This window comes from Leptonychotes weddellii, chromosome 13 (assembly GCF_054177405.1).
Source record: "Leptonychotes weddellii isolate Sample4059 chromosome 13, ASM5417740v2, whole genome shotgun sequence".
Classification (NCBI taxonomy): Eukaryota; Metazoa; Chordata; class Mammalia; order Carnivora; family Phocidae; genus Leptonychotes; species Leptonychotes weddellii.
The window spans coordinates 80,925,660-80,947,079 of record NC_138381.1 but is presented as its reverse complement, the minus strand read 5'-3'; the positions used below and the strand labels follow the sequence as shown (position 1 = coordinate 80,947,079).

The following is a 21,420-nucleotide window of genomic DNA, read 5'->3' as shown; positions in this document are numbered from 1 at the left end:
AGCCACGGCACAGGGGCTAAGCGGGAGGGAGATGTGCACATAGGCCGCAAGCTCGGCTCTGGAGAGCGGGGTGAGGGGGAGGAGGGTATCTAAAGTCACACCTGTCTGCACAAGGACACGCTTCCGAACAAAAGGCTGAAGCACAAGTGAGCCCCAGGACCCCGAGAGAAGCCCCGGAGGGGAAGAGGCTCACACAGCAGGTCTGCGGAGCCCCCAGGAGGGAGGGGGAGACGAGGTCTGCCGAGAAGAGGGTGCACCTCCCGACGGCAGGAACATGAGACGCGGCCACCACACAGTGACCAAAGTGAAGCTCAGAGCCCCCTCGAAGACCCCAGACCATCACATCAACATGCAGCGAGAGACACCCGTCATCAGGAGCTAACGTGAGCTCAGGGAGAGGTGAGCTCAACACTTCCCGTTGGACTTGACAGGTTCAGGGGAAAAGAGGCCCAGAGACACAAAGAGGGACAGTCACTTCCTGCTGCTCCATCGGGAGCAGAAGCCACACGACAGCCTAGGTGTGCGGTCACCAGCACCCCACATCCACAGGCAGGACTGACGTCAGCACCTGCCCGCTCCCGAGGCAAGCCCAGCGTGCCCATGGCCCAGCCCTGAAGAGCGACGGCCCGGAGATCCTGAGAACGCCGTCTGCTCCTGGCGAAGGAACGCAAGGGGAGCCCGACGGATGAGCACGGGGCTCCTCCCGCAGGAGAGCAGCGCCCTCCAGCGACCCGGCCCTTCCTAACCTCCAGCCAGCACCCGGACGGGGAGCCGCCCGACAGCCTGCCCCGCCCGCGCTGCAGGCTGCTCGCACCACACGCAGGCCCGGCCCGGCGCGGACGGCTCCGCGGATCCTACTGCCTGTGGAAACACTCGGCCACTGCGGCGCCACTGATGCCATTTCTCAGGGACCGAGACACCGAACCAGGGAGTAAGAATGCACACTTAGGTTCTGTCCTAAAATTCTCCAAACCTAACCCAAAAAAACCAACGTGAAGGGCAAAACCAACGCAGACACGGTCCTGACGATGTTATGAGCGTGAGGATGCGATGCCCGGGGGGGACGGCGCCCAGGGGGCCCAGCAAGACCAGCACGTGCAGCCTCAGGGCAGCCACCCCGGGAGGAGAGACCCAGCCACTCAGGCGGCACGTGCGGCCCGCGTGAGCCCCGACTGAAACACCACGAGCCTCACCCGTGAATTCAGGGAGCGGGCCGGGAGCCAGGCCGGTGCTGGGTCAGCTGGGCAGGGGCAGAGCCCTGGGAAGGCGGGCAGGCTCACGGAGCCCTGGCGAGCGCAGGTTCCAGACGCCATCCCCGCAGGGGGCCGCGCGAGGGCAGAGGCCCAGCGCCCCCAGCCGGGCAGGACCCGCAGGCGCGAAGCCGGCTTACCCGGGCTGCAGGATCACGTCCTCATACAAGGCCTTCTGCCGACTCGACAGGCGGCATTTCAGCACGTGCTCGTACTTCTTCGTCAGCTGCTTCTCCACGTCTCTCTTAGTCCTCCTCAAGATAAAGGGCTGTGTCACCTGAGAAGAACACCAGCGTGCGTCGTCCCCTTTCCCAGATGACGTCGCCACACCCAGCCCGCGGCCGCCGCCCGCACGTACCCGGTGCAGCCGGATGACCACTTTGTGGTAGTAGTCCTGGTTCTCGTCGTTCGGGGCCTTCAGGGGCAGGTGCAGGTAGGGCCTGGAGATGCCGGGGATGAGGAAGTGCACCATGGTCCAGAGCTCCAGGAAGGTGTTGTGCAGGGGCGCGTCGATCAGGAGCAGGCGCTGCTGGCTGTGGGAGAGCGAGAGGCAACGCGCCCATGGCACCCGGGAAGCCGGCCACAGGCGCGCTTCCCGTGCAGACGTTCAAGGACAGGAACGACGGGCTCACGGGGCCTCCGGGAAGGGACCTGCGGCCCCCACACACTGAGCGACCACACGCACCCCTCCGCCAGCCACACCCAGGACCCCGAGCGGGGCGGCGGGTCAGACCTCCTCAGGGAGAACACGGCCTCCCAGTGCCTCTCGGTCATGCCGCGGACACGCTGCATCTCGTCGATGACCAGGCAGCGCCACCGCACGCGCGCGAAGGCCGCGTAGCCCCGGAAGAACTGCTTGTAGGGCGCGATGCACACGTTGAAGCTGTTGGGCTCCGTCCACTCCTGCAGCACAGACCAGGCTTCACCTGCGGCAGCGCCCCCTCCGGGCACACAGCCCGCCGCCGCTTACCCTGCGCCGCCCCTGACCGCGCCGCCCGCCACGGCCTGCTCCCGGCCGCGCATCGGACAGCAGAGCTCGTGTTCTCAGGACCCTGTCCTGCAGGGAGTCTACAGCGCTCGTGAACACAAACCGAGAAGCTGCTCTGGGGCATGAACTACGGTTTCTGGAAAACAGGTCACCAGAGCGTCATGAAGGGGAACCAGCTCTCACGGGATGCAACCCGAGCAAGGAAACTACTGAGAAGGGGACGACAAGCAGGAGCATCCGCGCTGCAAAAGACTGCTCTGTAAGCTTTTCAGAAACAAGGAAACAGAAACTACATCCCAAGGTACTCACTTCTCCAGTAACTACTACTCAACACAACAGTCTAACGATGAGGCAAACGTTTATCTTCAATGGAAAACTGTGGCCTCTGATACACTTTCACTCAGAATCTGGTGCTGGACAGAACAGGGCGGAAAGAAGAAACCCCGGCCAGCTCTGCTCCTGTGGCCGGCCTGCGCGTCACCTGTAGCCCTACGGGGTGTTCCCGTGGGAGGCACCTCACGAGACCCCAGCTCAGAACTCAGGGCACACCACAAGTTCCCGTTCACGCCTGTGGTGCTCACTGGGCCTACGGGTGGGAGGGATGGCTCTGGAAGGAAAGCGGCCATGGCCGGGCGTGGGAGGAGCGCCGTGTACGGGGCTCTCCTTGCAGGGCAGGCTGTGCTTTCAAGGGGCTCCAAACCTAGGAACGCCCTGACGGTCCAGTGTCTCACCAACCAGGGGTTTGTGACAAGTACACAAATAAACACATCTCGACATTCTGAAATCTGTCTTCCATACAGAGAAGACCACTCCTGTCCAGTTTTATTTCACGTTTAAGATAAAATACCTGTCTCTTGGCTTTCAGTTCTCTGTGGCTGCCAACATATAAGAGGGTTTTGAGCCCAGGGCACCAACGCTTCAGCTCGAGCTCCCATTTGAGGATGTTACAGCCTCTCACAACCACAAGATGAGGGCCCCAGTTACCTACAAAGGAGAGAAAAGACAGAACCTTCCTCTTTAACCAAAACCACCTAACAAGTCCGGACAACCGGCGCTATGCTGACCAGAGACGCGCGGCAGGTGCACATGGGAAGGCCCAGGGCATGACGCAGAGGCGTCCTCCTCCCTACCACGCAACCACCAGACCTGCGGCCGAGGGGCAGAGGCCTGACACACAGGTCGTGCTCAACAAGAGCTGCTGAGGGGGCCTGAAGAAAGTGAGCATTTATTCAAACGCACAGTGAATCCCACAGCGAGCTCAGGGAAGAACGCGCATCTATGAGAACAGTGCCCAGAAAGCGAAGGAAGCATGCCAACCGGGCGTTCGGACCCAGCCTGGAGCCCTCCCCCAGGGCGGCCGCCAAGTGAGGCACGTTGGCTCAGTCTCCAGTCAGAACACACCCAAACCACCCCAAAGTGGACAGTTTCAACTTCAGTATTCCAAAAAATAATGTTTCAAATCGTTAGAATACACACAAGACAAATCTCCACTTCAGTGCCGTAAATGAGACGGACACCACGTTGGGAGACAGAGATGGCAGACTTGGAAAGGCCACACGCAGGACACGCGGCCGTGGCCAATACCCTCGTGTGCAGAGCACGGCCTCCTGGGCTTACAGAAGAACCACCCAGGAGGGACGTGAACGAGGATGTAAACAGATGCAAGAGGACAAAAACTCTTTAGCAGGCGCACACTATGAGAAGAGAGATGCAAATCAACCCCAGATGCCCTTCCCCCCGCCAAGGAGAACCACGATTTTTTAAAAACCAGCATTTAGAACATTGTTCCACGTTTGGTTTTCTGCAAGGCCCCCTACCCCTGACACTGTCGGGGCCCAGCGTGGGCCTCCTGAGGGAGGGGCTCTGCTCTGCTCACAGCCTCACCCTCGTGCCCAGGCCGGTGCCTGGGGCAGCACGAGCACCAGGCAGTACCTAGACTTGGAGGGACTCACGCATTCACTTGTCCAACTGATGAACTCAGAGCCCCTGTTTTTGCAGGTGTAGGCTGCTTCCAATTTCTTACTATTCTAAATACAATAATGGACAACTTTTCCACCTAAACAATAAGACAGTAAGGCCAGGTGGTAGTTTGAAGTAACTGTATCTATTAAAACAGATTTTAAAGTGCTACTCTGAAAATTTCATGACACTGGGTCAGAAAACAGAAACAAATTAATGCAAGAAAATGAGGAGCCGTGATGTCAATCCGTTTGTATTTAAAAACTGAGGAGGCGCCTGGGTGGCTCAGTCGTTAAGCGTCTGCCTTCGGCTCAGGTCATGATCCCAGGGTCCTGGAATCGAGCCCCGCATCGGGCTCCCTGCTCCGCGGACAGTCTGCTTCTCCCTCTGCCTGCCCACTCATGCTCTCTCTTCCTCAAATAAATAAAATCTTCTAAAAAAAAAAATAAAAAGTAAAAGAAAATAAAAACTGACTGAGATTGATGAAGCTTTTCACACAGAGGGCAAAAGGAGGCGCTGCTAGCTAGTGATGGGAAAGGCGCAGCGAGCCAGGGGAGAAGGAGGAAGAAGCTTCCCCGGGTCGGGGGCGGGGGGGCGCTCATCACCTTCTGCACACCCCATCTCATAGGTCTGCTGAATGTCGGTGGTTTCCATGAGGCCTGTGGAAGGATGCCACCTCCCTAATTTAAAGAGTCCCCTCCTGGCTTGTGAAACTCCCCAAAGGGGAAGAGAACGCGTATGCTCTTCTGGTCAGCTATCCAGGAGCCCGCTCAGGCTGCATCTGGAACACTCCCTTTGCAAGAGAAACACTACAGCTGACCCATGAACAACGTGAGTATGAACCACACGGGGCAACGCAAGCCCCCGCAGATTTTTTTCAATATGTACAGTACCGTATGTTCTCTTCCTTATGATACTCCTAATGACATTTTCTTTACCCTGACTTTACTGTAAGAACACACTACATAATGCATAGAACATACAAAATACGTATTAGTCACCTGTTCGTGTTATCAGGACAGCTTCTGGTCAACAGTTAACTATCAGTAGTTAAGCTACGGGCAAGGCACGCGTTATACGTGGACTGTTATCTCCGTGGGAGGTCAGTGCCCATGACCACCACGTTGTTCCAGGGTCGCCTGTACGTAAGACCTGTCCTGTGTCAGAGACACAGGCACACGCCCTTCTACAACCCTCAAAGGCACAGAGCAGGAAACAAGGCAGGCACCTGGCCCACAGACAGAGGAGGGCACGTGCGGGGGCAGATCCCTGAACATGCCAATACAGAGGCCACGGGGCCTGGACCAATGTCACGTGAGCTCAGAGAGTCCGGGGTGGACAGCCTGTTGCAGGGGAGGCAGGCACTCTGTGTCTGCTGCGGTCCAGCTGCCGGGCCCGAGCAAGGCCCAGACAGCACCCACTAAGGAACCCCAGCAGTGGGGCAGAAGTGTTGTGGGTGGTGGAGCCCGGCCGGGAGGCAAGGGGTGCACGTCACTGCTGCACGGGGAAGGCTGACACGTGGCCAGAGCTGCTCGGCACACAGGTGTTGGCTGGCAGGGGACACTGGAGTCACACAGCCCGGTCACAGCCTGGTGGGCCTCACAGTGTGCTGGACTTTGAGTAACAGTGAGCTCGATCCAGTGTTAACTGCCAACAAGTTTTTCACTTGTTCATGCAATGAGTATTCCTGAGCTCTGTTCTCCTGGGTAAAGGAGCCCTCCACAGGGCAAAGGAGCAAAAAGAAAGGCCACTTTCCACCCTCATGCCAGATGCACTGCCGGCAGGCAGTCTTAGCAAGTACGTACTCCTCAAAAAGACAAGCTCTTACCTTCATTGCAAGCTAGGTGGGCAAAAAAAGCAATGATCTGCACTGTTTTACCAAGCCCAGCTTCATCTGCCAATATGCCATTGAGGTTCTTCCGGTAGAGCTTGGCCAGCCAGTCCAGGCCAATCTTCTGGTAATCTCTGAGCGCACCGTACAACAGTGATGGGGCATTCAATTTCACCTGCAGCAACACACGGGCCAAATACGCACTTCTCAAAATAATCACCCGAAATTTTTCTGCAACGCGAAGTCGAATCAGTCAAATGGCGAGCCTACTAGAGCACCACAGAAAAGATCTAGAGATGAAAGAAGAAGCAAGGCCAGTATTCGCTTTTCCTGACAACTTCTGCAGCTGGGACAGAGCTATGGGGAAGTACACCAAGCCTTTTCTCAGCCTCACAAAGACACCGCCCCCCACGTGGCAGCTCAGTGCCTCACCGTGGGGCTGACCCGGGCACTGCCCTTGGGCAGGACAGCTTCGGCCACAGCGGTCACCTCCGCGATGTCCTTTGTATGAGGGTTCCCAATAGTCATTCTCTCTGCAGCTTTGAATTGGTCCATGATGAACAGCGATTCTATGAGAACCACATCCTTCCGGCTCTCTCGATCACCCGGGGCGTCTTCCACATCTGTGAATAAGAGAAAAACAAGAGATTTGCAGTGGCTGCAACAGTTTTATGAGCCTACTTATCATTTATGAAAAGAAATAAAAGGGAAAAAGTTGACAGAGTCCAAATATTTCAAATGGTGTATTTTCATTTTGTTTTGTTTTTAATCCACTTTATATACCTAAGAATACTCCCCAGATCAATGGGTATAAACTCCCACAAAACTATCACACATAGGAGCATTCTGGAAAGCCCTCAGGTGAAGATGGAGAATCTGTAGCGAACCAGGAGCTGCTATCGCCTGTAGACGTATGGGCATCTAAGGGCTTAGTGACCACCCCTCCAACACCAGGAAAGGGGAAAGTCACCAGCGTCTCTAAGGACCAGGAAGCAAGGAGGCCACCAGCCCATCCTCTGGCCCTGCCAGCCCCTAGCTTCTCTGCTCACAGGAATCTGTGTCTAATGATCAGAACAAGTGGAATGAAAACAAGGAAAAATAGACTTTTTTTGGTGTGTACTTGTTTAGATCATCCAATCAAAGTAAAATAAACTCCTCAAAACTAGCACATTAAACAAACATAGCCTACCCTGAATACATATAATAAAGATGTAAGTCTGTAGAACAACGACTTTTATAAATGCGGAGAAAAATATTTCCACATCGTTTACAAGTCAAGTACTCTTATAATTATGCCAAACTAATAAATGAAAATAAAAAGCACAGAATTTAACCAAACCCTAGCAATACAAAATTACACGTTAAACGTACTTGCATGTTTTTATTTCATTTTATTTACTTTTTGCTTTTTTAAGTAGGGTCCACGCCGAGCATGGAGCCCAACGTGGGCTCCATCTCACAACCCTGAGATCAAGACCTGAGCTGAGATCAAGAGTCAGACGCTCAACCTACAGAGCCACCCAGGTGCCCCCACATAATCGCTCGCATGTTTTTCTTCCTTCAGACTAAAAGGAAATGAAGGTGACTTAAATCCTGTTGTAAGAACACCCTTCCTCTGCGTATTTTGGCTTTTGCTTTATGGGTGAGTTCTTGAAAGATGTCAACACAGACCTTCTTCTTCACTCGCCTCCTCACTGTCAGGCTTAGGTTGCGGCCACTGGAAACTGGGCAGAAAAGCTCCTTCGTACAACTTCATCAAATCGATTAGGGGCAATTCAGCTGGAAAGGATCGCGGGAAGAAAGGGGGTTAGCTCACACCAGGAGTGGCAACCAGCTGGGAAGAAAACAAAGCTGCAGCCCTCCTGCAGTTAGTTTTTTCCAAAAGTAACTATTGCCCGTTACTGATACTGGGTCTAAGGCACTTTCTTTATAAATATGAGAATCTTGGACATGGCATGAAAAAACTCAATTTTTACTCATAAGAGAATTTTTAAGATTTCTAAAATAATCTCATAAATGAAAAGTAAAAACTATAACCTCATAAATATAACAATAAAAACACCATCAACGGGAAATAATTGGTAATATGAAAAATAGGAAACATCAAATAAAAGTCAAACAAAATTAAAGCAGAAAAATGCTGTAAAAAGCATGTAAAAAGGTTGCGATCCCTTCTGCAGAAAGAGCTTGCCCGAGCAGACTCCCAGCCGGGCTCCTCCGTTTCCGCCCACGGACTCCGACCCGCCGGAGGCCCACACTGTCATTGGAAAGCCGCAGCAGCAAGGACACAGACAGGGCCCCCAAGGAGGCCCCGAGGAGCGCCGGAGCCGTGGAGGGAGCAGCCGCCGCAGGAGGAGGTGCTCCCTTCCAGAGCACAAACATGCGGGGCGCCCGCAGCAGAACGTCTAAATCCATCCGTCCCTGCAAGGAGCGCAGCAAGAGGGCCCCGGTTAGACAGGCAGAGCGGCTCTCCGGAGGCCAAGAGGCCATGCCCACGGGGGGGTGAGCTCCGCGGGAGCTGCACTCCCAAACTCAGCAAACACACCACTCACTACAACTCTGAAACAGACAAGGCACCTAGATATTAATCTCACAAAAAAACACACAATCATAAAATGTCCCTGCAGGCTCTTGAAGGCAACCTGCGTGGACAGACGGGCAGGTATGCTGCGATCAGGGACCAGAAAAGCTCAGCTTCGTCAAGATGCACGTGTCAGCGATCACCCTGACTCCAGGCCACCAGTCCCCACGGATGTCTATCTGAAACTGGATGAGTGGATCCTGAGGCGCACCGGGAAGAGACCCGAGGCGGCCAAGGCCGTCCTGAGAAGACTCAGGTGCAAGGACCCCCTAGCCAGCTCTCGGGAACGACCACGGAGCCCAGGGACACGCGGGCGGACCGGCTGCACCACAGAGTTCGGGAAAGAGCCTACGCTCCACAAACTTGCCTGCCATCTGAGCTGGCCGGGACCAGCTGGGGCAAAGACCGGCCTTTCAAATGGTGCCAGGACGACTGGGATCCGTTTTGGAGAAAGAAAAAGAAAAGAAAAAAAATTGCACTCTTATTCCACACAACAGACAAAAGCTATTCTTGATGGATCGGAGACATCGATATGAGAGTAAAATTAAAAATCTGTGGGCAAACAGGAAAACCACCTCATGATCTTGAGGTAAAAAGAGATTTTTTAAAATAAGACTGATAAATCCAACTACGCTAAAATTAAGAACGCCCATTCCCCAGAAGGCCCCACAAAGAGACTGGAAACACACGGCACGCGCCGGGAGGGGGCCGCTGTGATGCATGTGACCACAGAGAAGCCCCCTGTGGGACACACAACGCACGCCTGCAAGCTGACGTGGAAAAGACAGACCGTAATGGAAAAGAGGCACACCTCGTCAGCTCTCAGAGCGGCGCCGCCCGCAGGCACGCAGAGACGCCGTGTCCCCTCAGCGGGTGGGCAGCAGCGCCCCGACGTGGGGGGCTTGGAGCGAGCCCTGCAGCCTGGCCAGCCTGGCCCAGCGGACCGTGTGTGCGCCGACCCAGCCCTCCGCTCTGGCACACGCACGCATCCGCGGGCACCGGCCACAGGAACGCTCCCGCTGCACCGAGGGTGCAACAGGGGACAACCGAAAGCCCAGCAGCAGCCCAAGACGGAGTCTGTAACACGCTCACATCTGGAACGCAGCTCAGCAGTGAGGGCGGGCAAAGCCGCAGCGACTACCGGAGCCGAGGGAAGGAGCGGCAAGGCCAGGGCGCGATGCCGTTTAGACGCCGTGTCCCCGGGCGAGCCCAGCGGCGCGCCGGGCCGTGCTAAGTGGCAGGCAGCCAGAGCGGAACGATGAGCCCCCAGGGCAGGTCACCGGCCAGCACGCGGCGCTCACGCACTCTGTCCCGCACCGCCGGTGTGCGCCTGACGCCAGTGCTCGAGGATTTGATCGGGCTTTTAGATGTCACACGTTCTCGTGTGCACGCTCGTTTCCTAAGAGCATCTCCAGTGAGACGCTCAGAGCCTACCTTCTTTGGCTAAGTTGGACAGCTCTGCCTGGTGGTCCACGGCCCCCTCGTTAGCTTCTTCCTCCTCTATGGTCTCCTCCTCGTCTTCCACTGAAACGGTCACCACCAGACGTCAGGGACACAGACCTCACTGCGCCTTCTCAACTGCTCATGAAACACTACCAGGCTCCAGACTGACTTGCACAGCTACGAGAGAGCTCAACGAGACCTTTTTGTTTCTCCGGTTAAATTTGGAAGTGCGGGTGTACTAAGTGAGCAGGGTGTGAAACACAGCCCGGCTCTTCCTTACACGACGGACCTACTCCAGCAGAACACGGAGTGATGTCAAACTTCTCATCCACCTGCTGACGCCACAGCAGAAAAACCCAGGAGCAGGCTGTCCGGGGTCACGAGGACTCTTGTCATCGCCCACATCAGGGGCCCCAGCCACCTGCGCGGCATGCCATTCCCTCAGCTTGGCTCCCGTCCCGTGCAACCACCACCTCCAACTAGGTTGGCCCCACACCCCGTACCTCACCTCCAGCAGAGACGTGGCTCTGGGTGAGAAGAACCCACCGGCAACCTACGGCAGAGCCAGCCCAGCTACGGCCTACCCCCCCCTTCTGAGCACAAGCGCTTGCCCCCGGGGGCCCTGCCACCAGACCACGCCTTTTCTCCTGCCTGCCTCCACCCTTCCCTGCTGACTCCTCCACGCAAACAAAACGTCCACGAGTGGCCCTGTGCTCTCCCTCCACAGTCTGGCTCATTTCTGCAGACCCCCTCCCAACCCCCAAGGCGCCTGGCCCCCGATGACACAAGTCACTGGGCCACCAGGCACCGTGACAGCATGGAGCAAGCACTGGGCCTGCAGTCTCAGAGAGCCCGCCCTGCAGATGGCAACAGAGTACCAGGAGACAGACCTTCGTCATCAGTCAGAGACGTGCTAGCTTTCCTCTTCCTTCCAGACAACCCCGACTCCTGAAACAGAGAACAAAACTCGCAAACACAGAACGGGAAACCAAAGCAGAAACGTCTACTTCACACGCTCCCGGGAAGGCAGTGGCGAGCCCGGGGCCAAACACGCCAGCCCCCACTGCCGCCAGGTACAGGAGAGGCGCTGGGCAGCGGGCAGGTGGGACTCCATTCAGTCACCATGTCTTCCCTTGTCCCCAGATCAACACCCTATGGGAGCCTAACACTAAGAACCAAGCTTCTTCCCCAAAGTAAACCGACTCTGTAACGGAGAACGCTACGGACGACGTTCACGCTTCTCCAGACAAAGAAAGGGACCCTGCTTTATCAGGCACCGTGTCTTCTCCACGGTTTCCCTCTTACCTAGTACAGTAGTCCTCGACTTACCAGGAAAGCTTCTGGCAACGCATCAAGCCCCTTAGGCCTCGACTCTTTTCCTAGAGACAAGGAACATGATTCAGTTTCACCGGAGCTCCTGTGTAGGCCGCGCCCCACGGGCACCTCCTCACGGGAGGAAGACAGCAAGCGTGAGCTCCGCCTCCTTCCCTCTGGGAACCGGGGCGGCAACACACCGCCAGCCGCCAGCCCCCAGCCCCGAGCCTACAGAGTTCTCCGGCAGCTCTCCACACGTCTCTGATCTGGAGAGGGACCGGGGAGCTAACCGGCAAAGTGCGTCTTGTACGCGCTCTACAATCTCACGGGTGTATGAGTCTGGGCAGAGCCCACCGCTCCGCCCCCACCTCCTCACCGACAGACTGAGACACCCCATGCCCCCCGCCCCGTGACAGCCGCTCCCGCCGGTGCCTGGCACGCATCACGGTGTCCGGTGATGGGGAGGCGCTGCCGAGGCTGTGCTCCGACCACCGAAGTGCCCCACGGGGGCAGACACCTGCGGGAGTTCATCTCAGTGTCCGGCACTGGCCACAGGGGACAGGAGCCCCAGTCCCGAGACGGCCCCAGAGCCGATCAGAGAGCCTGGGGTGCCGACTCGCGCCAGCAAACCTCAGCGAGCTGAGGCACACAGCTTGAGCAGCTGCGCGGAGGAGCGTGGCGTCGGGCAGAGCACGAGCCCGGTGGGGCGAGCAAGCGCCCCGGTGCCACCCCCGGGTAGCTGCGGGCGAGCAGGGAGGCCAAAGAGCCGTCGGGAATGTGACGGCTTTTAAAAACGTATCCTACCTCTCCTGGGAACCTTCTGTAAGGTTAGGGCCTTTTTCCTTTTTTCTTCCAGTTCTACTTGTAGTTTTATCTCCACAACCTGAGTACAGAGTGGAATAAAGACGTCACTGAGGATGGACCGCACGGACAACGTCGCTTCAAGTCACTTCAGATGAAACTCTCGGTTTGGCAGGCAGTCAGGTGTTGTGCAGTCACGTGCCACCGAGTCCCACGGGGGCTGGGGGGGGGGCGCGTGCTCTGCACCAGGACACGCGCGGCAGGAAACCAGCCGCCCTCCGTGCCTAGCGCTCACGCCGAAGGAAACACTGGACGGCCCCTCGCCAACCGCACGGAGCTCGCGGCCACGGCGTGCAACACGAGCACAGAAGAACCTCGGGCACACGCTCCTCTCCCAGCTGCCGCCGCGGGCGCAGCCTGCCCGGGCTAGCGCGTCTCTCAGTCAGGCACGGGCAGAAGGCACAGCCTAGGTCTTCAGGACCCTGTGCAAATTCCAGGATTTACCTGTTCAATATTTGACCAAAAACACTCTATTTCTCTGGCGGTTGAGGCAGCGATTCGTCTCAGTCGGTTCTGCTCCTCTTTCCTTCCCCTCTCCTCACGAAGCTTCTTTTCCTCGTGGTGGCGCACCGCGGTCCTGATGAGCTAGTGAACCAAAGGTCGCGGACTTGGCACCGTGCCGCGGCAGGCGGACGCAAGTGCACAGATGCGCAGGGGCTGCGCCTTCGTCCGCCTGGCGGGCGCAGGACACACGCCCACAGCAGCACCAACACCCGGCTTGACTTTCTACAAAGGGTTATTTTACTAAGTACGCTTGTTTTTCTCCAAAGAGCGTACCATACTGTGTTACAATCGTCTCTCCTCATCTGACGTATGACTAACACCTTTCCATCAAGCAGGGTAACTCTTCCAACAGGCATCCCCTGCACTGCACGAATGCAGTGCGACGCATTGACCCGCTAGGCATGCAGTGTCGGGTGGGACGAGTCGTGGTTTCCAAGGCCTTTCCTTTAAATCCGCTTTCCGGGACCCATGCTCCTACATCCTACCAGCAGTCCTCAGACAGGTGCTGAGAAGGACTTGGAAACAGACACGCTGTGAGCCTGAGCATGCCTGGCGTGGGCCCCCCACGCCGGGGGAGAAGCTCGCTGGGGGGGCCTGTTGGACACTGTGGCCGGCCCCCCTCCCACAGACTCCTCAGGGCCTCATCCTGGCCCAACCACAGCCCGGGCACAGAGCCTCCTGCTCGGGGTCTGCAGTCTCTCCCAGAGAGGGCAGCTCCGCTGCCGAGCCCCGTCCACCTGGTGCCCACACGCTCAGGACCATCCTCCTTTACAAAAAAAGCATGCCTCAGGAGCAATCGGGTTTTTCTGGATTCCATGCATCTGATTTGAGACCCCCGCCTACATAGGGAAAGCAGAGTTCAGAGAGGGAGGTGGTCAGCAGGGCACACGGGACCTCTCCCCAGGCCTGAGAGCACGGGAAATGAAAAGAAAGCAGCTCCGCCCCGAGGAACAGACGGTGGTGCAGTGACGTGAGAGAAGCAGGGCCCAGAGCCATCTACACGCACGCGAGGACAGCTGCTTCGTACTCTGAGACCTAAGGTTTCTGGAACTCTGTCCCTTTCCGCATTCCTAGCAGCGGCAGCGCCATCTGCTAGAGGCTCCCCAGCACTGGGCGTCTGCTTTGGGACCAGTGAGAAGGAAACAAATCCTAAGCCAGAACTGGGGGAAGCTGGACAGAAGACCAGGGCAGTGGGCAGCCTGAAGGCCCAGGACGGGCCCCCAAGCTGCCCACCAGCCGACCAGCCTCTCTGCTCCCTCCCAACCCTGAGCCTCCTCGGCTCCCGCATGACAACATCCCCAGCACCAGCCTGGGCCTGGGGGCTGCAGGCTTTCCAACCACCAGGAGAGACTGGCAAGACGCAGCCCCGAAATGCAGGACGTGTCTGCCCCCCAGTGTGCACCCCGGAGCTCTGCAGACAGCCCCTCACAAGCAAACCGCACCGCACACTGACTTCCTAACAGTGCCAGAGCACTCTTCGCGTTTCGGAGCCAGACCCCTCCGAGTTGGCCTGGACGCTCCCACGTCCGGCAGTGTGAACGAGTGCCACCACGCATGCCTCACCCACCTTCCTGGCCGCGGCCATCTTCCACCTCCTCTCCTGGGCAAAGTCTGTGGCCATCCACTGCATCTCCTCCAGCAGGTAGTCCCAGTGCGATTTGGGGCGCGGGGCCTCCTGCAGTTTGGGCAACCGCCTGAGGGACCACAGGCCTTCTTTCCTCAAATCTGCTATTCGCTGATGGATCTGGTTTTCCTGCAAGGAGCGCAGGGGTGGGGTGCATCCCCACGTGATTAGTAAGTGCATTCCACTAGTTCAGACCCCAAATTCGGGAAGCCTCGATAGCAAAGACAGGACTGGACGCAAAGTTCGAAAGTGGCCCTAGAGAGGTCAGCAGGCATGCCCCCTCCCCAGAAGCAGGGGAGGCAATGGCCACACCCCGTCTCCAAAACACAGACAGAACACACAGGCCACTGTCCACACCAGAGCACTTGCAAGGGGAATTACACAGGCCTGGCCCCTGCTCCAAAACCACTGGGAAGGGCAGGGACAGGCCACACACTATCCCTGAGTGAGCACCGGACAGCAGAGAGCACTAGGGTTCCAACAGCGGTCTTGTTACGTTCAATTCCCCCCATGAAATTTAAACAACTGCTTAGTCACCCCACAAACGGCAAGCGCTAACTGGGGTGCCGGGCCACGGCCACACCGGCCTCGGCGGTCCTCCCGGCCCCGCCCTGCAGCCCGGGCCTCACCGCCTGTGAGGGCGGCACAGAAAGCACATGCCCCCCACAAGCCCACTTCCACCAGGACGGGAGAGGCTTCCCGGCTGTAACCCTGGTTTCTAAGTGGCCAGAAACCATGTCTGACTGTCCTCATTACCGAGTGCTCGGTTTTAAACTACTGCATGCTTTGCAGAAACTGAAATCGAGTAAGCTTCACGAACTACAGCACATTTGACAACCTTCTTGGCATTCTACGTGCGCTTACCAACGCTATTTGTTCTGCCACCTTATCCTGAGAGCTGTCTTGGGGCGGAGCGGCATTCTGAGCTGGGCTCTGTGGTTTTGGGGGTGCTGACACGGCTGCCCCCGGGGACCGGGAGGTAACCGGAGACAGTGACTTGCTGGCTGCCGAGGAGGGTCTATTCCCTGCGGAGACCCGTGCGGGTGACGGGCCTGAGCCGCCGGCAGGAGCTGCGGACGAGGTAGAAGAGGCCGCTGGCGGGGGACGCTGACAGGGCTGGGCAGGGTCCACGGGGGCTCTTGTCGACGCCACCGTCTGGCAGGCAGAAAACAGGCCGGCAGTGAACAGGAGACCTCAGCCCCCCTCATGCAGCCACACGCCAGAGACCGCGTGGCCCACAGAGGTGCGCACAGGGGAGCCCCTCCCGCAGCGGAGCAAAGGAGTTACGCACACACAGCGCACGGACACCGCCCGACCATGCCCGCGAGTGTAACGCGTCCCTTCACTCCACAAAGCGGCACGAGGGGTGCGTCACAAGCCCGGCTTTCATACGCCGTCTTATCCCATGGAAGCCTTTTCTTGTTTTTTGCTTTTTGTAGCTGTTTCTCCTGTTTAAATTATTTTTTAGAATTTGTAACTGCATAAGCCTCTTCTTAACTGAAAAATACCGAGTGTTCATCTTGTACCTTTCCCTTGAAAAGTGAACACCGATTCCGCGTGCCCCTCTCACGGCAGGGAGTCTGTCAGGTTAAAACTCTGTGTACAGCAGGGGACCGCCTTCCACCCTGACTGTGGACAAAGCTGAGCTCCTACAGGAATGCTGGGCAGGGGGCAGACAGCAGAGAAGGCAAGGTGCTACCCACAACGTAAGAGGCACGTCTGTAACCTGGAACCCGGGGAGGACACCGACAGAAACACTCTCTGTACCCAGGCAGTGTGCCATTTCTGCCTCCCCCTCACCTAGTCTCCTCCGACCGCAGCCGGCCTCCCGCTCTTGGGAGAAAGCTCCAGTGGCACCCGGCCAGAGCCGGGTCCTCTGGGGCTGCTCGCTATCCACAGCAGAGCTCAGTGAGGGCAGCGGAGACCTCGTGGCCCGCAGGCCTGACGTGTTTTCACGTCCCCTCTTTGGGGCCCTTCCCAGGAAACGTCTGCCAGCCCTACCCAATCTAGGAGGGACAGGTTTCCATGGGCTTTGTAAGGAGCTGATCCTTTCAACAACAAGGGCAAGTAAAGGAACCCAAGCAAAACGCCGGTGCTGCCTGAAGTCAGCTGTGCGGCTCAATGAGACAAAGTACTGGAAACAGACTGTTTCCATAAAAATGTAACCAAAGCGGTGGTGGGTCCCCAGGGTATGCACAAAGCGGCCACGCAGGCCTGCACAGAAGGATCCAGAATCCGTCAGGGCGCAGTTAGCTCCTCCAGCCACGGGCTGCACGATCCTGCCAAGTCACTTAAGCCACTCGGGTCTTTTTACGGTAAAATGGGGATAATAGAGATTCTACACCCTAGGCTTGCCGGGCAGAGAAAATAAAACGATGCCAATGAAGTCTCCCCACAGTGCCCGCGGCCCCGTATGTGGTGCGCACAGGGCAAGTATGCGGTTACCCCACCACCACACAAGGTCAAAGCTCGCCATCAATCTCAAATAGCCATAAAGCCCCTGACCTGAAAGCCCCCCTAGGAAAGCCCCTTGTTCATGAGGGAAACGGCAAGGGAGAGGGGAAGGCTTCCCAGCTGACTCAATCACACAGGCCAAGACAATTCTCTGAGAGCGCCACCTGCCGTCCCTGGGGGCTCCCGGTGGTTCGCACTCACTTTCGGGGACTCACCGCTCCTTAGGAACGGCGAGCAGCTCCCTGTACACTTTCCCAGCACTCAGTAGGGGAGGAGGGGCGTCGCACAGCGCCCAGGAGGGAGAGGCGTCCGTGGGGGGCCCAGCAGCCGGCCGGGCGTGGACAAGCGTCCCCACTGGCTCGCTTAGCCATGCAGCCCGGAGCAGCCCCGCACTCCCACAGCCCCCCTCGCACACTGGTGGGCGGGCGCCTGCCACCCGCCCCGCATCCCTGGACGCATCAGCTGGGACAACGGCCGCGACGCCCTCTGCACGGCCGCCAAACCACAAGCAGCAAGTAAACTGTGCTGTTCGCTGGTGTCTCCACAACGTAACGGCGGCTACAGAGCTGGACAAAAGAACGCTGGGCGACGTGCCGGTTCCAAGCGGACAGCAAGCCACCTGGAGGGCGGGGCGGCGTGCAGCCTACACCTGGCTTTTCTTCTGTCTCTAACCAACGGGACAGGCGCCCACCAAGTACCTGCGGCTGGGACGAGAGCTGAGCGGCCTGCATCTGCGCCTTCCCAGGCATCGGCGCGTGCAGGGCCTGCGGCATGGGCTGCGGCGGCGGAGCGGGCAGCTGGCTGGGTGGGGGCACGGGGACAGGGGCACTTGGCTGCTGCGTCTTCGCCGGGACCTGGAGCTGCGCATGAGGCTCCACCACCTGCGGCTGCTGAGGGAAGTGCAGTGCTGGCGGCAGGGGGGCGGTGGGGAGGCCGGCCGGGGGCAGCCTGCCGGGGAGCTGCGGCGGCGGGGTGTGCAGGCTGGCGGCATTCTGCACCGGGGGCCCCGTGGACGGGTCGTACTGCTGCTGGCTTGGCTTCTGTCCGGCGAGCTGAGCGGCCTGGGGGGCAGGAGGCATTCCTCCTACAAGACAGGAATAGCCCCGGCAGCGCTGAGTTTGGAGCCCGGAGCACCTTACCGCGCAGCGACCTCACGTCCCGGTGCTCGTCACAGACCCGTTACTCAGAGCCATCACGCACTCCAACGGGAAATTCTGTCGGCGGAAACTTCTCTTACGTTACCTCTGATGTTACGGATGAGCACACAGAGAAGGAAAGGAAGGCGCTCGGCCCCTGCAAGCTCGCACCAAGCAGGGCAGGCACGGCAACCAGCGCCCCGAGCGCGGCAGCGAGCGGAGGAGGGGAGCCCAAGGACAAGGAGAGGCCCTCTCCCTGCCCGCACCAGAGCTCAGAGCCAGGCCCCAGCCCCAGAAGCCACTTTCACCGCCTGCTGCGACCGTGCTGGTGCCGGCCAGATGCCGGGCCGCGAGGCCTCTCCCTGCACGCGCTCCTTCTGAGCTAGAAGGGTCAGTGCCGCGCTGGGCCTTACCTTGAGCTGTCGGCATTAGCTGCTGAAGAGGAACCCCTGCATTCGCCCCCGGGTGCTGGAAAACTGCCCCCTGGTGACCCACTTCAAGCCGAGGCCGCTTAGACTGCTCTAGAATAATTTTCAGAAAAGGTGCAGTTTGATGTAAAAACAAAACCACAGAAGTAGTAGAAAAAACATGTGTCAGTGTTTTTATAGTCTTTGAACAGGGAAGCCCTTCCATATGTGAACCAAAATCCAGAAGCCAGAAAAGCTAAGGTTGATAATTTCTTTCCATTAAAATTTCGCAACTGTAAGCAGCAGCCTCATACAAAAGCAAGGGCGAGTGACACCCCAGGAGACCGCGGTGTCTGCAGCACACGTGTGGGCGAGAGCCTGGCGGGGCTGCCACGTGGAAAGCTCTTCCAAGTTCACGTGAGAAGTGCCAGCAACCAGACACACAGAACGGGCAAAGAGCAGAAACGGCTGAGCAGACGGACAGAGTCACAAAGAGTTAATGACACGGCAAGGGACCGAGCAACCTCATCCAAACTGAAGAGCTCCACAGCACAACAGAAGACCTGTGTTTACCCAGCAGATCAACAAAGACCAGAAGAGTGATCGTGCCTCATAAACTGGCCAAAACACAAGAGCACCAGAAACCGTAGATGGGACTGAAGAAGGGCTGGCCCTTCTGAGGGGCCACGTGCGTCCCCCATGTGCTCTGACTGAGCACTTCCATGTCTAGGAGCTTCTCCCTTAGATACGGTGACAAACATGTCAAAAAAAATCTAGGAGTAGGAATTCAATCCCGTGTTCACGGAAAAAGGTGGTAACAAAAAGGACTACCGAGGGTGTGATGAGGGAAGGACCCCCATGTGCTCGGGGAATGCACAGCCGTCAGGAAGACTGTGGTCCTGAGCAGGCGGCCTAGGAAGTTACTGCTGGCGACAGAACAGGGCACAGGAAGCGCACTCCCATTCCCTCAGAATGACCGTGTGGCACAACGCAAGCCTGCGGGCAGGAGGTCCGGCACGCAGACGTCAGCAGCAGCTACCTCTGTGGCTGGGGAACAGGAAGGGAACACCAAAGCAGAGGGAGACTCGACTCACATCTTCCTCGACTGCCCACATCTTCCACATAAAATGTGTGTTTTATAATTTGAAGAAAAAATTCAGTTTAAAAAATACGAGTGACAACTTGAAAAATAAGGCAGTTTTACCCTCAATCCTACCATGAGGACTAAGAGCCCGCCAGCGCACAGAAAACCGCACTCAATGGGCAAACTTCTACCTTCAGTACACACACATACAGCCACTCACATGTTCTCTTCAGCTGATAATCAGCACAAAACAATTAATTCTCAAAGTGGAAAGAAAGTCACCAAAACTAAGCACGTCAGCGTTCATGTGGCCGCTACGCTGTACGTCCCCTCAGGCCACTCGGGCCGGTGCTCCAGGACGTACCTGCCGGGGTCCCCGCCTGCTGCCTCTTAAAGGGGTCCGTCTCTCCCACACTGCCGGCCCCCGCCACAAGGGCCCCTGCCAGAGCTGGCTGCTGAAAGAGAAAATGAAAACATGAGACTCTGATCGTGTAGGTGCCTTACAAGAATGGGTATGAACTAAACTATCGTAATTATTCCACACACTGGCCTCCCTACTCTCTAACTGGAGAAATGTGATCTGCCCAATGCGTGTAATGTATGTGTATACATAATAAAGAACTTGAAGTTCTAACTTACCTCTGGAGGAAGAAAAAAGGACTCGTGAAAGATCTTACTCTGGTTTTAAATGGAGTCCCTATCAGTGCAGATCTACATTCCCTCAGAAATGAACAGAGACGGCACAGGACTGGCCAGTGTCGGGAAACACCAGTCCTCAATCCGACAGCTGAGCCTCCCTGTCAGTCACGCTGCCTGTCATCACTTGCCCCCCAAGACACAAAAGCTGAGTAAGAAAAAGAAAGGTGGACAATTTCTTCCTCCTGGAAAATGACACGAAAGCCCTACTTAGCAGACAGCGATCTGATGAACTTGTCACCTGTGACAAGCGAGCACCCCACCTAGCTGGGTGATGCTGGGTCACACGCATCCAGGTGACGTGCACTCTGCTGACACAGAAAGTTTCTGGCATACACAGGAAGTGGCCGAGTCGGGGCGCCCCACGCCTTCACATCTCTGTACCGTCCTTGCAGGGCTGCTAGGTGCTAAGGATGACGTTTACCAAGCACTAGTTGCTAACTGTTTTCAGGGTCCCACTCTGTCCGCTCTACTTAGCCAGGCACTCTAAGTGCTGAAGTTACACACGCCGACACCAGGTAAGCGCCCCCCGGGGGGGTGCCTCTCCGCCAGCACCCCAGCCACACCGCAGGTCAGGGCCCCCCGTGGGGACAGGTGCAGTGACTGACTGAGGGGGAAAGCAAGCACCCCTATCTATGTTTAGTGAAGATGAGGGCAGGAAAGAAGAGAGGGAGGGGAAAGGAGGGAGGAAAGAAAAGAATGATTTGAAAACACACGGTATGTGAATAGTGGTTATCTCTGGGGATAGGATTATAGATAATTTATAATTTGCGTATGTACACTTCTCTAGATCTTCCAAATATCCTACAATGAACACATACTTTTATAATCAAAAGGTTTGTTGTTTTTTTTTTTTTAAATAAAAGAAACTGATAAAGGGTTCTGTGTCCAATAATGGCCAAGTGATTCCTATTAGACTGCACATACTCCAGACAGACATGAGCTCTGGAGAATGGGACTGGACGCCTGAAAGAAAGGAATGGAAAGAGGAGAGGTTTACAGCTTCACGGCATTTGGCGTGACGGCAGGCCCCAGCCTGTGCTGTGTGGACTGGCCCAGAACCAGACACACAGAGCCTCACTGGCTTGAAGACCACTAGGAGAGAGAGCACGAAACCACCCCGAAGGAAGGGGGAATCACCCCAGGAGACGGCTGGGCACAGGGAGGCCCCAAGTTCTCTCCCGAATCTCTGGCTGCCCCCTAAAGCGGGCACACAGACTCCAAGCACAGGCCCACAGAAGCATACCAAGATTTCAGGTGCTCCACCTCAGGGGAACTAAAATTCAGT

The 21,420-nt window shown here is 57.1% G+C and overlaps 1 protein-coding gene across 13 annotated transcripts in view; it reads right to left on the bottom strand.

Moving 5' to 3' along the window:
• Window positions 1-21,420, bottom strand: part of EP400 (E1A binding protein p400) — a 96,573-nt gene that overhangs the window by 51,070 nt on the left and 24,083 nt on the right. For 10 of the 13 annotated variants that reach the window (XM_081802441.1, XM_081802447.1, XM_081802453.1 and 7 more), the window contains 17 exons: window positions 19,801-19,891; window positions 18,359-18,466; window positions 17,508-17,893; window positions 15,220-15,510; window positions 14,299-14,484; window positions 12,672-12,812; window positions 12,171-12,249; window positions 11,382-11,431; window positions 10,943-11,000; window positions 10,044-10,133; window positions 7,700-7,807; window positions 6,461-6,651; window positions 6,026-6,203; window positions 3,086-3,222; window positions 1,984-2,153; window positions 1,609-1,783; window positions 1,391-1,527 (listed from right to left, as the gene is read on the bottom strand). In XM_081802441.1, the coding sequence (XP_081658567.1) occupies window positions 1,391-1,527; window positions 1,609-1,783; window positions 1,984-2,153; window positions 3,086-3,222; window positions 6,026-6,203; window positions 6,461-6,651; window positions 7,700-7,807; window positions 10,044-10,133; window positions 10,943-11,000; window positions 11,382-11,431; window positions 12,171-12,249; window positions 12,672-12,812; window positions 14,299-14,484; window positions 15,220-15,510; window positions 17,508-17,893; window positions 18,359-18,466; window positions 19,801-19,891 (2,576 nt within the window). The remainder of the gene's footprint in view (window positions 1-1,390; window positions 1,528-1,608; window positions 1,784-1,983; window positions 2,154-3,085; window positions 3,223-6,025; window positions 6,204-6,460; window positions 6,652-7,699; window positions 7,808-10,043; window positions 10,134-10,942; window positions 11,001-11,381; window positions 11,432-12,170; window positions 12,250-12,671; window positions 12,813-14,298; window positions 14,485-15,219; window positions 15,511-17,507; window positions 17,894-18,358; window positions 18,467-19,800; window positions 19,892-21,420) is intronic. The other 3 variants (XM_081802444.1, XM_081802449.1, XM_081802451.1) reach the window with 1 other exon arrangement.